Source organism: Hetaerina americana, unplaced genomic scaffold, assembly GCF_022747635.1.
Source record: "Hetaerina americana unplaced genomic scaffold, ioHetAmer1.1.p SCAF_3, whole genome shotgun sequence".
In the NCBI taxonomy this organism is placed as follows: Eukaryota; Metazoa; Arthropoda; class Insecta; order Odonata; family Calopterygidae; genus Hetaerina; species Hetaerina americana.
The window spans coordinates 85,843,315-85,859,294 of record NW_027286874.1 but is presented as its reverse complement, the minus strand read 5'-3'; the positions used below and the strand labels follow the sequence as shown (position 1 = coordinate 85,859,294).

Below are 15,980 nucleotides of genomic sequence, written 5' to 3'. Positions count from 1 at the left end.
CGGCAATCACGGTTAAAAGGTCAAACCTTGGTTTTATTTTCCATCCGCATTTCCCCGGGTAACGTAAGCGGGTGAGAGTCCTACGGGGTGGATGGTGATTGTTTTGGAAGGAACGGATTTGAAGGTCTGCGGGTAAGGGAAAAAGACGAGGGGAGAGGGAATCCACACGTGCCAAACTATTCCGCAGAATCGCCCGTTGAAGCCACCGGAGGACTCACATAATCGCCGCGGTTAGCGGTTGCATGGAAAGCGTGCTCTATTCTTTTTTTACACGACCTGAGAATTGAAAACAAAAAAAAAACAGATTTAAAGCGCCTGACGCCGGCTCATGGAAACTGAATGGCTAGATTATTACTACTATTGCCACCATTTGTATTTTTCCTGCCCGCCACCTACGTTTTCTGAATGGCGTCGGATGGTGCGGGCGGCGGTGGTCGTGAACCGTTATGAAGATGGGGAAAAAGAAGGGAGAAATAAAATATAACGAAATTGAAAAAATAATAACACAAAGGCTCGTGGTGGCTCTTTCTTTGTTATCGTTTGGAGTAAACATAGGCTTCTTCTTTTATCTCTCCCTGTCGTTCTCTCGCTCTCGACCCCTCCCATCTCACGCAGATAATGAACGGAACGGCCTGGACGTCAAACGCAGCATACGCGCTGTTACGTCTGCGTGGAGGCGGAGCGTGCATCGGTCGAACGGCATTATGGGAAAGCGGTGATCCGGTATTCGGTGATGGGATGTGGGTGGGTGTCGTGGAAATAAAAAAAATACAATATCCGCCCGGGGATGAGTGGCGTGGGACATTTTTAAGGGCCGCTTTCGCGATGGGCTGATGGGAAAAGCGGCCGGGGGCGAGAGGTGGAAAGGGAAAGTGGAACGCGAGGGGGATAAGGACGTTGATAGACGGTAGGGTCACGAGGAAATGATACATGCACGTCGATCCGCTGCCCTCTTCACCCGCTACATCATTTTCAGCGTTGGATCACGCCCACGATGTTATGGGGATCCGAGCTTTGTTTGATTCGGAGTTTGCAAGGTACGATAATATCGAAATATTTTGGCTCTCTAAGATACCGGGTTTTGTTAACAACATCAATGAAGTCTGATAGTACAGTATATTTGATATATTGGCGTAGTTTAACACTCCTCATAAATCGTTCAATTTTTTAGATGAATTTTGTGTGTGGTGTCTCACTTAGAACCACGGACCCTATTACAAATTAGTTAGCTGCGACGTATTTCCAAGTTCTGTTTGAAGAGTAATGCTCTTGGAAGGGAACTTAAAATACGATTACCTAAGACAAATTCGAGTCACTAGTCATTATGTGGGTTGTACATATTATGTTATATGTTGAAAAGAAGTTTTTTGTACATGAATATGAGTTCCGTGGAAGTGTTATCCATTATTAAATATTAAAAATGATTTGATTGAACGCTCGGAATCCGAGGTGGGTGATCTTATGTTGATTGAAGATGGAGAAATTTTTCGCCTTCGCGCTACACAATACTTAGGAAATTTATTACCAAATGATTGTTTTTAGTTAATTTTGTGCATGAAATTTGATCCAGCAAAAAATTCACCAAAGTGAACTTCGTTGTTCGCAGTATTCCGCGCTCCATTCAGATAATATATGCGAACAAAATCTTGAATTTTCAAAGTTGCATTTTATACTTATCAAGTTATTGTTGCACGCACTTGTTGCAATAATATTATCCCAATGGTGTCCTTTAACAATAATGTTGTAGCCCTCCTACTGCATATTAATTTATACTACATAATCTGACTAGGTTTCTAAGATATTTTTCTATGAAGAAACTTAGTGCATTTGTTACATTTTACAATTGAAATTATATAATATTTTCTGAACTAAGCCGAAAAATATCACAAGTAATAATTTTGAAGTTAAAATTTTGTTCCAGTTATTTCTTTTAGGAATTTGATATATATTATGTAATGACTTCCCATAAAATTATTTAATTTTCATATCAAAATTGGTCGTTAGACTTTATCCAAACTCGTCCCCGCATTTTTTAGAAGAACATTTAAAATAAGTGCAGTTAAATAAGTACCTTAAGTTACTTCGAAAAAATGCGTACTTGCTGTGGAATATGACGCAATAAATGGAGCTCATTAGTTACCTTAAGCCTACTCTAAAACGAAATGACAATAAAAATATTTAAGTTCCTTCACGGTTACAACATTTCCAGCTATGCCCGTACGGGCGTAGGATTCAACTTGGAAAATAATTTGCGCCACACAAATTTAAAGAGTTGGGAATGGTGAGGCTTTGGAAAAACGGCTTTTGCATAATTTTAGCATTAACGGAATATCGCTACAAGTTTTATCAGAGATAGAAAAAAATATAAAAAAGGGAGACCGGCGCGAAAGGATTAATGCAATCTTCGAGTGGTCTTGTATTGCTTTGTGCAACTTGGTATGTTGACCTTAATGGTAATTCATCACGTGGCGTACTTGATACTTTTCAGATTGTACCAGTACTGTCTGTGATACAATGTATTTGATGACTTATCGCTCAAACGTGCTGTATTACTGGTAAAAAATAATATTTTACTCGAAAAATGAAATTAAAAGGTTATCCACACAAATTTATACCTTAGCGACATTTATTACTAGATTCGGCCTAAATGTTTACGAAAATGTTTACATTCAATACTGTTGGAGAAATATCACCTTTTCACAGGATTTGTATGAACAAAATATTGATTGAATAATAATTCAATGGATATTCTGTATTATGGACAGCTTCAATAAATTAGCTAACTTCAATTCTCTAAAATTAGAATTTGTCGACTTACAGGGGTGCGCATTGCAAAATAGCTGATATTAAGATGTAGATTGAACATTTCTCCAAGTAAAATCAAGCCTTTAGAATTTAATGGTTTGCGAGCGGAGGGATGACTGAGAAAAGCATACATAAGTGTAGTCATAGAGAGTCTCAAAAAGAGAAATTGACCCAGTAACTACGAAAATGTATGATACAAAGCATTAACGTGAAAATAATGCAAGGGTAAGACGATAGAATTAAGAGGCGGTAGTTAAGCGTTGTGTTGAAAACTAAAATCAGGTATTTTCGATGTTATCCCCTCAGTTTAGGAACCGCGTGAAAGGCACGTATGCATAATTGATTGCACATTACGTATAATCTTGTGGAATTCAATTTTTATTGAACATAAGTTCATGGTTTTTCTTAGATAATGTTTTGCTTTACTGGAATTTGGACGAAGCGGAGATCGACAATCGACGTATTTGTTCAAGGAAAGAAGTCACAAAACGCCTGATAGGTCTAATGAGATTGAAACTACATCATATCCACCGTTCTAACATCGTCAGATATTCTCGACGTGTTGTTGAGATAAACAGAAGTGGGCGTATGGGCAAGGAACGAAGTGAAGTAGATTCTGTATCCTCATTGCATTTCAAACGATCGTTCTTTCGCTGGAGAAAAAAAAAACAAATCCGCGCTGAATGGGGAGTGGCATGGAACGTACAAAATTGAAGGGGTGGCCGTAATCCCCTCGTGGTGGCACGATAGCACCAGTGTTTGGAAAAGGATGCATACGCCCCTCCAGGCCACATAGGATGTTTATCTCATGGACCACCGGCGAGAATCCTTTTATTTTGACTGTGACCCGGGGTGCCTCGAAACCAGAAATCCCAGGCACGAGCCAGGATCGGAATTCAAAATGACATAAGCACGAGAGCGTTTATAATACGGTCTGCGCTGCCGCCACCGACGGAACTGGATTTTAATTTATTTTTCCAAACCGAGGACTTTCGCTTCGTTGCATCATGTTCACATCAATTACGATTGAATGCGCCTGCATTTCCAAAAAAATTAAAGTCTTCAATCATCGGCTTAATGATAATGAACATTTTCGATTTAGTTCTACCATTTTGAAAATGATTATTCTTATACTCGTATAGTTTTTCACTTAATTCAAATCACTAAGAAATCAAATTTTTAAACTTAGCTTTTTTAGCTACCCTGTCTAATGTTAATAATATTGTTATTGATTTCTAATGGTAAAAGATTATCTTATATCCCCTATCTAAGTACGTACTCTAAGGGTCTGGGCTTACTCCCAAGCCCCGTCGTCACTGCTTCCCAAAGCTAACATTCCTCTATTTCCTTATTCGTCAAGTGCAAACAGGGAGAATTAAGGAGAATTAGAATTAAGGAAGTGTCTTGTGTCTTTCGTAACCAATAGAGTCGAGCTTGCAAGTGGGAAGTTTGTTTGGGCAAAAATCAAATAGAGAAATTAAAGCTGACTGAGAAAATATATACAGACAGATGTTAAGAGTTTCACTCTTTTTCCTCGATGACAAGAATTTACCAATGAAAAAAACACGTTTACAAATTGAACTTTGCCTGTTTGTCCATAATTTATTCTGTAAAAAATGGACAAAACTGAGCTGATTTGAATTAGAAGTACTTGCATCGATTTCAGGCTTGATTACATAGCTCATCAGCAATTTTACAGCCTCAGTAGGAAAATTTACTAGCTCCTTTCCATCCTAATTCGCACGTCCATAAAACGAACGTAATAATCTCTTCGGACACTAAGCATGAAAGTCCCAGCGTCCGTCTTCGAAAATTAACCTCAGAGTCTTGTGTACATTTTTTTGACAAACCTGATAGTGATATTTTTGTTTATAAAGAATAAAACTCTTTATTTATTTCAGGGTGGTTTTTAAAAGTCGTAATATCTCTTTTATAATATTATTTTTGCTTATTATTAGACCGACATGAAAAAGTTAATAATTTTTGTTAATTGTTTTTACCCTATATTTCCGCAATTAATCTGATCAATATTTGTATCCATGAAAGCAAAACGTTAAAAATGAGTTGATATTTCATTTTTTCATATCCTGAAAGGAAACTTAAGGATTATATTCAAGAAACGAAGCAGGGTAGATGGCAAAATATAAACAGAAGTTTGCTGAAAGTTTAAATCGGCAAATTCTCTCTGAAAGGATTTTTAAAATTTAAACATTTTCTTTTTTCTTGGAATTGATACGAATGGAAATGCAAGTCAACCGAGTTGAAATAGAAGAGTGGCGAAGAGTAAGGGGAGAAAGAATGAGGAATGAGGGAGCGCTCAGGTTGGGATATGAGAAATATTTTATATGTTCAGCTACCAAATCGGATAAACGTAATAATTGGAATATAAAAAAAATTGTCGATGATAACTCGCTTTTTCTATTTAAGAGACTTTCAGTGAAAATTCCCGACTTAACCGGTCTAATTTCTTCAGTATTCCGTGTATTGATGTTCGTTTATTATTCCACGAGTTCACACTGCCGCTGTATTTTTATTCACTTTTCCCTTATGAAGTGATCATTACACCTCTTAATGCTTTACTATAACATTTTCTAGAAAATTAAACACCAGTACGCGAGATTTCCTCCTGCGTAAATATAAATTTAAAGATATTTCATCGCTAAACTCAAGAAAAATAAATAAAAATTGCTTCGAATTTTAATTTACATTGAAATATACGTAGTTTATCAAGCTTAATTATATGTGCTTATGCAGATTTCGCGCGGCCAGAAGAAAAGGAAAGTGAAGTGGTGGGAAATAGACAGAAAATATAATTTGCACAGGTTACACAGTTACACCCGACTGCATAAATAAAAACTAGAACCTAAAACATCCGCAGCCCTTCTATATAGCGGCTATATTATCTTTTGATGACTACGTGAAAACAAATATCGTTGATGCTAATAATATAATTTCAACGTCAGATGTGGTCTCAATGATTTTCATCCATGGGTTATACAATGTTTACCAATGCCAATGCACGACCCTTCTAATTATTACGCATCATGTCACCCTGCTAAAGAAAACATACACTAATTTTAATGATAATTTCTGATGAATATTTTTAAATAACTTGAGAGTATCTAGGGTTAAAATATCCAAGGGTTTATAATATACTGAATTAACTATTCGCTGGATAGATCATTTTTTGAACGCGCCGTCGGTATCCCCGAGTTTAGCTTGGAAAATCGATTTCTTGCAAATCTCATCTTCTTCAATTTTGCCACGACTAGGTTTGTTCCAGTGATTAACCCATCGGGTAAAAAAGAAATACGGCCGTTGATTCAGCGATGCGATACTTTGCGTGTTGAAGGTAGTTTTGAGCACTTTCTGGATCACAATCGGAGTTGGATTGGTACGAGACTGCTCAACTTTCGCTCGCTGGTGCAACGAGTTGTTAATGATGGGGACTTCGGTTGAAAAGATTTTATAGAAGAATATCAAGATGTTTTCATAAAGAATATTTTTTCGTAACGATGAAAATAAACTCTCACTCATAACTATTTTGGAAGAAACTCTCAGCACTGACTCAGCATGAAATTAAAATATTTGATGGAAATCCAGTACTTAGATCTTTATGTTCTTGCTCACTTTTGTCACAAGCCGTTTTATCCCATTCAAAGCAACGGATTCTCAACTCCGAATAATATGACATGGGCTCTTGCCACAGCCCATTGTGTGTTGGCGGGGTATTCAACGAAAGGAAAAACACTTTTATGTTCTCATATAGTATACTGATTGAAAGGAGGGATGATCTTTGGGTTAGATAAGGCTTATATGATGGAACCAAGACGATGAAAACATCTGCGTGGCTTGGAAAAACTGTTTCCAAATGTAAGGAAATAAAAAAACTCTATACATTTGTATTGAATTTAGATATTAATTGTACTTTGGTTTAGTCTTCGTGTCGATAATCAAAATTAAAAATACACTATATAGGATTATAACGTGATTAGGAATAAAAATGCCACAGGAGAGGATCTAAATGAAAATAGTGAGAATATGATGGGAAAAATTCTTTCTAACACATTGGAAACTGATAAAAAAGTTGAATAAAATTGAAGTAAAATCAATGTTGCCTTCTAAATATTTCGCGTTATACTTACCGTCTAAGCAAAAATATGAAGAACTTGTCCAATTCGTTGATGACACCCATATCGTCGACGGGGGATGTCATTTACTTAGTTGTTTTACATCGATTGCCCTCTATAAATGCACTCATCATCATCCAAAATAACTGATCCTCTGTAATTTGTAGCATGTCATTAAGTAAATGGAAATCCGTGAAGTCCTACTAGTTTGTTATCACTTATTTTAATACCAAGGTATAAATATTTCTCGATTGTAAATTTTTGAAATTGACAAAATGGCTTAAATAATTACAAATTTTTTTGCCAACCAAAAGAAATTGAGATTGGGCATTTTTTAGCCTATAAGGGTAAAAAAATATAGCCAATAGAGCCATTAAATTCAAATTTGTAAAAAATTCTCATCCATCCCTGTAAGATCAAAATTATGTAATTGTTAGGTTTTAATTTCTTGGTGCTTAAATTTTAAGATAAATTCATACTAAGAGAAAATTTGGTATATGATGATTTACATGTATTTTTCAAATATTTCCACGTTTTAATTTAAAATCAAATATTTTCAAGACCTGGCGTGTAATACTTACATAAAAGATGTGCTTAAACATATTCATATCATGTGACCTAAATTTTGACTCCTGGACAGCGGAGTTGTCATGGTAAAATTAACTTTTTGGCACGAAGAAGGATGTAAAAAATACAACCTTAAGATCCTAAGACAAATGGAGCGTGGACGTTCACGTGGATAGGAGAAGGCGCAAGTTTTTAATCGAAGGTGACGTAATTTCGTGAAATAATATTCTTTCTGAGGACAATGTAAGTTGAGGTGAGTGACTGCAGCGTGGCGAGAATGATGGAATAGATGATACACCGCAGTGTTGGAAGGGAATGGGAGGCGGAGACAAGGTGGAGAATCGAGGGCAGTTGGGGTTTCCAGGAGAATGGAGAGACCTAGGGTACCGGGGAGTAGAGGGATGGAGAAAGAGATAGGGTTGTGGCGGTGCTTGTTCCGCTTCCGAGTCGAATGTCACGCTTTCTCGAGTGAGGAAGTGAACGTCGGGAATAGAAGTTGACGCGACGAAGAGATAAAAAAGAGCAAGGGACGCTCGGAATCCCGAGTCGACCGCACTGTTTCCGACGTTGCGACCTTCATTTGTATATGTATACATGGAGAAAATAGTGTTCGAGTATATATAATCAAGAACCGCACAACAAACGAATTTACCGAGATGAGAAATTTTTCCATGTCTCGTTCAGCCAACTAGATGCGAACTGTGTTCTTTTCCTTATGCAGTAAATCACAGAGTACATTATGCGAGCAAATTGTAGCAGAATTTGTTCAAAGATGCGCACTTCCAGCGATGCCGCTGACTTAACGCATTTCTCGTTGAACACTCAAGCGTCGTCGTTCAAATCTCGCAACATATATGCACGTTCAACCCTAAATCTTATCCAGTGTAATTATAATTGTTACTGCGTATGCATCTAATGTTCGACAAATGTGTAAAGTATGGGAAGTTTTGTTATTCAATATCTAAACACACATTTGAATATTTCTTTTAGGTTTTAAGGCAAATCAGTCTGAGAACCTTTCTGCAATACAGCTGGATAACTGAAGGAAGTTACGTCAGAAATGTACAAAATGTACATCTAGATATGACTTTTGAAGTTGGTGAATGTTTCATGCAAGCTGAGGCTACCTTTCCCTTCGCCAAACTATTTTTCCCCCTCACACTTCAACTGTCATTCTCCTGATGCCACGTTTATTTATTGCGATCTAAATTTGTTATTTTGTCTGAGAGTTATTTTTGACTGCCTCGCGGTAAAATGTATATTTGTCACGTCTCCTTAAAAAAAAGCAAAAGAACCATTCCAAATATTAAACTACACCGGTGTGATTGTGTGAGTAAAATGCTCCTCGTGAAATTTTCCTAGGAATTAAATATGACAATTATATATTCTTTCAGTGTGTCGGTCATAGAAAAGGCGTGCAAGTGGAACCTAAACCCAATATTTTTCAATGCAAAATTTGTATGCACGGTTGTAGATCCTTAAGTACAATGTAAAAACTAGATGATAGTAAGTTGCTAAGACAACCATTTGAATTTTGAAATTCCAATAAAGAAGCGTATGCAAACCCCCGTTACGAGTATACGTACGTCAGGGTAAAATGTTATTGCGAGAACTCGGTTGAAATTTTTTTTGTAATCGTGAGAAACGTATTAATATTGAGTAAGGGTATTGTGCTGTGTAATAAATTGATATTAATAATGATTTTAAATCGAAAGTTGCTCGCGGGGAAGAATAAAATAATAAATATCATTATTATAGTTGACATACGTAAAATAATAATTCCAACTAGTGGTGAATAGAGCAAAAGGGGCGGATACGCTCATTTACATTGAAATGATAATTAAGATGAGATTATAAAATCAAATAATATTTGAAACAGTCACCTGAACATATTCTCTTGCAGTTACATTTCAACATGGTTTCTTGGAATTAATTTTTAATGCTAAAGTCCCTTTTTTAATTACCTGGGTTACTTTTTTAATTGGAAGCGATTACATTTACGACAACAAAGTGGAGCACCGCGGTATCTATTTCAATTTTAACATTTTAAATCAAACGATAGAGTCGCCCAAATGAATTGGACTTAATGCCTCGCTCTTTAAAAAAAAACAACAAAGTGATTCAATCTAAAAACAAACACCGCCCCAGGTGGAAGGAACGGAAGAAATACCCTTAAAAGAATTAAAAAAGTGATTAAGTCTTTGTCCCTTCGGAGTTAATTTCGCGAAACTTTAATAACCATGAGTTATGTTCAAATACATTAATTCGTGTTTTTGCTGAATTGCAAAATATTTTCACAAAATTAGTCGAGATATCATCCGGATTCCTAAAGAAAGTTCAGCTTCATTTAGCACCGTGGGCAATGGCAATAAATAACTTCAAAGCAAGTCGGAGGAAGAGGCACATTGGGTTAGAAACAAAATTTAAAACAAAAATACCATGATAAATGGAGAACATCGATCGAAATTAATCGAAATGGGGAAAACCACAAATGCCATTGCATCCCATTTGGACTGGCAAAAAGTTTTTGTTTTCATTTTCTGCTTTTTGCACACAATAAAAAACCTCCAGAATCAATGAAAAATTCATATGCATATATGCTCTGGGCATGCATTTCATCAGGTTTCCCATTTGAAAAGGTGAAATTTTCCAAACGGGCAAATATTCCATATTAATTAGGTGATAGGTGCGTTACTCGTGATCGTTGCTGGCTAAACTGATCATCTTTTATTTCAATCTAGGGAATTGAGAACCAAAATTGAAATAGCATCGCTTGAATAGGGGAAATTAAACACCGCTTGTGGCATTTACTCTTGCTTGGTAAATATACAGAGATAATATTTTGAATTTCCTTTGGAAACAATTCGATTTAATTCCGTTAAATGCAAGCAAAATTTTAAAGTGCAATTAAAGCTAATTATAAAATAATTTTATGGTAAAACCAAGGAGAGAATTGACTAAAGAAGGAAGAAAAATGAATTAAGGAAAAAGTGTTTATAGTGAACTTGTCTCTTCTTTAATATTTGATGAAATCATCGAGGTAAAGAATGCAATTAGAGGCCCCTTATTAATTAATTAATTGAGGAGGATTATGAAATTCCCAGATCATTTTAACATGGTTATGTAGGAGATTTTTTTTCTACTGTACATATCAAGGACTTCCGAAATATTTTTAGTAGTTAGTACATTAGTATTTCACGGAATTCAATAGGTAGTAAAAATAGAGGAAGAATTCAAACAAGGGTATGTATGGAAAATTCGTTGAAGGGAATGGGGATGCTTGTCATGGGGAAATTGGCGCTGTTCCAGCTCGGAAATCAAGGATTTCAAAACCGGGAGAGAAAGGAAAGGTAAGGGGAGATAACCGCAGGATACTCATACACTCGCGCGTGTGCACGCACGCACACACACACACACATTCGCACACATATAGAGAGTAAAAGACATTGCCAGTGGTGGTACTTACTCGGTATGCGATTGATGGCCCTGAGAGGTCGCAGCACTCGGATGGTCCTTATGGCGGAGAGATTCATGTTTTCCACGTTCAGGCAGTACTCCAGCGCCCTGGAAGGAGGGGGGAGAAAGAGAGGGAAGAGGAGGAATACAACTTTTAAAATATGATTACTATTACTGCTATGCAACGTCCTCCATGCTCGTAGAGAGTGGAAGGAGGACCTCTGAGAGGGATTATCAGATGGCGCCCCCAAACCAAGAAACCATCACAAGGTGGAGAAAATATCACTTGAATGTTACACCATGAACTTTTGCGTGGTACCTGAAAATGTACCCAGGGTGTGCAGGAAGTGTGATCGCTTCGAGTGGTTGAAGAGCAGCTGCACAAAGGCGTGAGAGTGAGACTAGAGGATAAACCGAGTGATTGGGGTCGCTAAATCTCCTGATTTCACCCGAACGACTTATGGCCATGCGAGTAATCGGGGTGTTTTATATTACTCGGAAACGTTTTCGGGAAGGTTTTAGAAAACTCCATCTCAGATACCTTTTCCTTGTAAGAAAGAAATTTCGATTGAGTGGAGGCATAAAATTAAATCCTTTGGGATTTTACATAACTAGCTGTAACTTGCGAGGGTATTTAAAAAAATTCCTTGCAAATGCAGAGAAATGACACCGATGTTGCGCATCAACTTTATTTTTAGTGTGAAGTATCACTTGAAGAAGTAAACTTGAAGTCTTAGCCAAAACGGTCCATTACACTGTGTTGAGCTATCTTTTGAATCGAGCAAGTGGTGTAATTTCCAAAAAATTATGGGTGGAAGAGAATTTCGCGTGTTTATATTATGATATTTTATGAAAGGAAAATCACTTCAGGAGATTTAAAAAAATTAAAACAGAGTATGGTGAAAGAAAATCCCTACAATTAGGGTGATTTATACGATATATACTTAAGTGGAATCACAATTTTAAGAATGACCAAATGGTAGCAAGTTACGCTAATTATCTCGACGTTATTTTGATGCACATCACTACAGAAATCATCGATAAAATCTATACAGATCATTACATACAGATGAATGTTAGAAGAGTGAAAGTGCGTAATATTTTTAATGCTATGGGTAAGGCGGGTGAGCGGGTGTATAATATTGATAGCTATTGACCAGATGAGTGGGATCCACGAGATGGAATTTTAAGGCTGGTTTGCTGCTCTTTCTATTTCAGCGAAATATACCGGACTTCAGGACTTTCATTTCATCACTGTGGGCGAATCCTGGAAATACTGCTTCTCGCCTGCACCGAGTAACATCCAATTAATAGTTTGTCAGCGGGGAGTTGGCAACAAGTAAGGTAAATACCATTGTATCAGCTAGGACTGTTGTGGTAAGATTGAAATTCGTAAGGAATATTATTCATTGGCTATTTTTCAAAAGAGGTCAAAATAACACAGGTACATACTATGCGTCGTTACTTGCGATCGTTTCAAAACCGATGGAGCCATTTTATTATTAGGAACACATCAATACCCTGGAGTAATGTTTTACAAAATGTATTAGCTTTTATGGATATTTTCTTGAAATATCAAAAAGTTTCATCCAGAATAAATTTCACATTGTTATATTTAATATTTCAAATATTTAAGCGGACTTTATAAACAACATTTCCAAACCATCTCTTAGAAACCAGAAAAATTTTTAAAATGAAATATCAAATAGTGACGGACAAATGAAGAACCCCATCTTAGAGTATGATATATGAAAAAACAAATAATTAGCAGTGATAATAGAATTCAAATTTCTGTGAATTTTTGGACTTTATTACCAAAATCAACGAAAAAATCTTTATATTACTCGTGTTATTGTCAAAGTACGAGGGTTATCCGGAAAGTAGTACCCGTTCGTGCCGCATGAAGTGCTGACGACGCGAGTAGCCGCTGGACGAGGTCAGATAGCTTCAGTGGCTTGTCTGCCTTCTCTGAGCCAAGTTGCGTGACGCTAGCATTGCCTGTGTTTTTTCTGTGATTGTTTACAATGTTTAAAAAATTGAGAACGCCGCCAGTTGTGAAGTGAGGGCAGTGATTAAATTCCTCAATGCAAGAAACGTTCGCCCATGTGATATTCATCGCCAATTAAAGGAGGTGTATGGAGACAATGTAATGGACGAGTCGTCTGTTCGGCGGTGGTGTCGCAACTTCAACATGGGGAGGGGGAACACACACGACGATGAGCGTTCGGAGAGACCGTCTGTCATTACAGACCAACTGGTGAGCTCAGTTGACGAATTCGTGAGGAACGATCGGCGCGTCACAATTGATGACATCTGTGAGCATTTTCCCAATGTTTCTCGAACAATTGTTCATGAAATTGTTAAACACCATCTGCATTATGCAAAAATTTGTGCAAGATGGGTCCCTCGCGTATCTCAATGAGCTGGCGGCGAAGGACTATGCAGCATGAATACAGAAACTTGTCACACGTTATGACAAATGCCTTAATTTGCTTGGAGATTATGTTGAGAAGTAGTTTAAAGTATCCTCTTTCAAATAAAATTTTTTATGTTTGTTAATATTTACTTTTGTCTTTTTATTTCACGAACGGGTACTACTTTCCGGATGACCCTCGTATACCTCAATAATACTCGAGTTATCGAAACCATATTCGATTAATTTAGAAAAAAAATATGTCAAAATTCACAAAATTGTTTATTTCATTGTTATGCTCATGAAAAACTATGACAAGTTATGGAAGATGTATATTGATATCATTATATCCAATCAAAAACATTCTTAATAAGCGCAGTTATTCCCATTTCTCAAGTATTCTCTGTTTAACAGAAACCACGCAACTGGTGAACATTGTGGACTTTCTAGAAAATATTTATAATTCTATTCAAGAACAGGACTTCATGAAAAGTACTTAAGCGGAAAGGTAAAAATGGTCTAAAAATCAATCAAAATAATCTGGAAAATACACTTAGGTTCTAAAAATATCATATAAAAAAGTAGAATTCGAAATTCTCAGTGGGGCAAAAAATGGATAAAAATATTCAAATTTGTAATTTCCTATTTATATAGGTTTTGGTTCCGATTTTTGACCGCATGAACGCCAGATTATGAAATAAAAACTCGTCAATCAGCAAACAAAACATTTTCACCACTCGTATTAGGAAATGAATGAATCATTCATAACATTATTATCGGATGAATTCAAAACAATCCCACAATATTACTGTAGCTAGCTAACGAGCAAATTTGCTTAAGCATGCCGTCAATTCGACTATGAATTAAGCTTATCGCGACTATTTAATTAATTCTGGAATTTTGAATTATTTTCCATGCCTTCCTGACGATTTTGCTGCTACATTTTTATAACTGGTTATTCCACGCGCCTACTACATGTATCCATCGACTATCGCGGCAAACAGTTGGAGCGCGATAAGTAATTTCTAGCATTTTGAAATACGTATAACATCACTACGTCAAAGTTCATGCACTATCAGAAGTACACGTCCATTGACGCAACGTGTAAAATTCTTGGTGCAACACAATTGTGGGAAGCGTAATTTATCAGACGTCCTATTTATCCGTCCCACGCAACCTGAATCACACCGAAAATATACATTCTTCGGAGAGGAGGAAGGATTCGGAGTGTGGTTGGACGTTTGGGGAACGTCCCTCTCAACGACCGCCTCGACTCCCATTACTCTTGTATATGATAATAATATATGCCTCGCTTATTTTCCTCCGGCAGGCTCGCTTCACTTTTCGCATTTTGTATTCAGACGTGCGATCCGCGGATTCTCCGTTTTCCAGGGGCTTCCCTCTCTCCTACTCCCACCCGTTGACTTCCTCACCGCCTTCCTGCCTTCCCGTCTCTCGCTTTTTCCTCCCCACCCTGCGCTTACTCCCGTCGGGATTCCTCTGGGAACGGAGTGGAGGATGAGGAGGAAGAGCAGGAGTGAAAAGAAACTCTGCGGTTTGTTGACGTGTCATATTTTCTCAGAGCCGAAACCGAGGAGGTCGTGTTTGTTTTCTTCCACGGATACTCCCCCACGCCCAACTCCCCCGCAATATCCTCTCCCTCATCCCTTTCCTTTTCCTCGGACCCACTCTTCTCCCTTCATCTCGTCTCGTTTTCCCTCTCTCCAAGATATTCACTCGCGAGCCACCTCCCCCCCATTCCTTACCCTACCTACCAGAGCCTCCCTTTGCCCCACAACAGGTAATCCTTAAAACAGAGTTCCCCAAACTGTGCAATCTTGGGACTCGTGGGGCTGGCGCAGATTCACTAAGGCAGATCATGGGAGGTGTGGAAAGATTGGAGAAGGCAATTGAATTGAATAAAAAATTATTAAAAGAATAATACATCCACCTACCTTCCCCGGGCACTAGCTTAAACCCTGGAGGTTCCAGTTTGTAGTTTTTTTAAATCCTGTTGCTCGTGAATGCCATGATGACTTAGTCCCAAAATATGTGCATAAAAAAAACTGAGGGGATTCCATTATTAGCCAGCATTCAATTACTAAACGGCTATGATAATGTATATTGGGAATTACAAGGTATTTGATTTCTCATGTGCATATAATTTTTAATTAAAAAACTTAAGTATTCAGGGGACTAGGTATTCTAGTGGGCGGGAAGCTCGGGGGGTCGAATCCCAAACTTTAATGACTCTGGACGCCATCATGAGCTAAGCATATGCCAATCCTGTGGATGCCATGATTCGTTCATCGATTAAACCAACCTTAAAGTTGAATTCAATCAATTCGCATTCGTTACAGTATTATTATTATTGCATGTAAGAGCTGGCCGAAGCGCATTTCTCAAAAGATATAAACATTATACCTATTTTACAGAGTTATATCGCACAATTCTACATGCATAAAAATTAGCTTCTTGCTTTGCAAAAAACACTGCTTAAAGGTCATGACATAAGTTCATGCTTCGACCAAATATTTTGATATATATTCAGACGTGAAGTAACTATGTTTTCCGCACGTATCTTAGTGGGGGTACACGGATGTTGGTTA

The 15,980-nt window shown here is 37.4% G+C and overlaps 1 protein-coding gene across 1 annotated transcript in view; it reads right to left on the bottom strand.

The window, feature by feature from the left end:
* Nucleotides 1-15,980, bottom strand: part of Ca-alpha1T (Ca[2+]-channel protein alpha[[1]] subunit T) — a 117,711-nt gene that overhangs the window by 89,093 nt on the left and 12,638 nt on the right. Inside the window, exon 3 of the mRNA XM_071587903.1 lies at nt 10,969-11,066. Coding sequence (XP_071444004.1) covers nt 10,969-11,066 — 98 coding nt within the window. The remainder of the gene's footprint in view (nt 1-10,968; nt 11,067-15,980) is intronic.